The sequence below is a fragment of the Diaphorina citri genome, unplaced genomic scaffold (genome assembly GCF_000475195.1).
Source record: "Diaphorina citri unplaced genomic scaffold, Diaci psyllid genome assembly version 1.1 scaffold88760, whole genome shotgun sequence".
In the NCBI taxonomy this organism is placed as follows: domain Eukaryota; kingdom Metazoa; phylum Arthropoda; class Insecta; order Hemiptera; family Psyllidae; genus Diaphorina; species Diaphorina citri.
Window position 1 is genome coordinate 1 of NW_007465745.1, and position 333 is coordinate 333.

A 333-nucleotide genomic window follows, 5' to 3' on the forward strand; every position below is an offset into this window, starting at 1 on the left:
TTCCTAGGTATTGGATGATGTGGGTATTCTCAGCATGATATCTCAGGCTCACGAGTTTGAGCAACTCAAAGTACGGGATGAGGAGTTACACGAGTTAGATAATCTAACTCAGGAGTGTTGTGAAATCCCTATCCGAGGTGGTAGCGAGAATGTACATGGTAAAGTCAATATACTCCTCCAGACGTTACTATCACGCGGTAGAGTCAACTCCTTCTCATTGGTATCTGATCTGGAGTATGTTAACCAGAATGTGATACGAATTATACGTGCTCTGTTTGAGATCACGCTACATCGGAACAATGCCATCATGGCAGCCAGGTTCCTCAAGTTTGC

The 333-nt window shown here is 44.1% G+C and overlaps 1 protein-coding gene across 1 annotated transcript; it reads left to right on the forward strand.

Moving 5' to 3' along the window:
- Window positions 1–10: 10 nt before the first annotated feature.
- Window positions 11–327, forward strand: LOC113473764 (activating signal cointegrator 1 complex subunit 3-like; the record flags this gene model as incomplete). Its single annotated transcript, XM_026833219.1, has 1 exon — window positions 11–327. A coding segment is annotated over one exon (317 nt), but the record flags the coding sequence as incomplete, so codon positions are not given.
- Window positions 328–333: the final 6 nt, after the last annotated feature.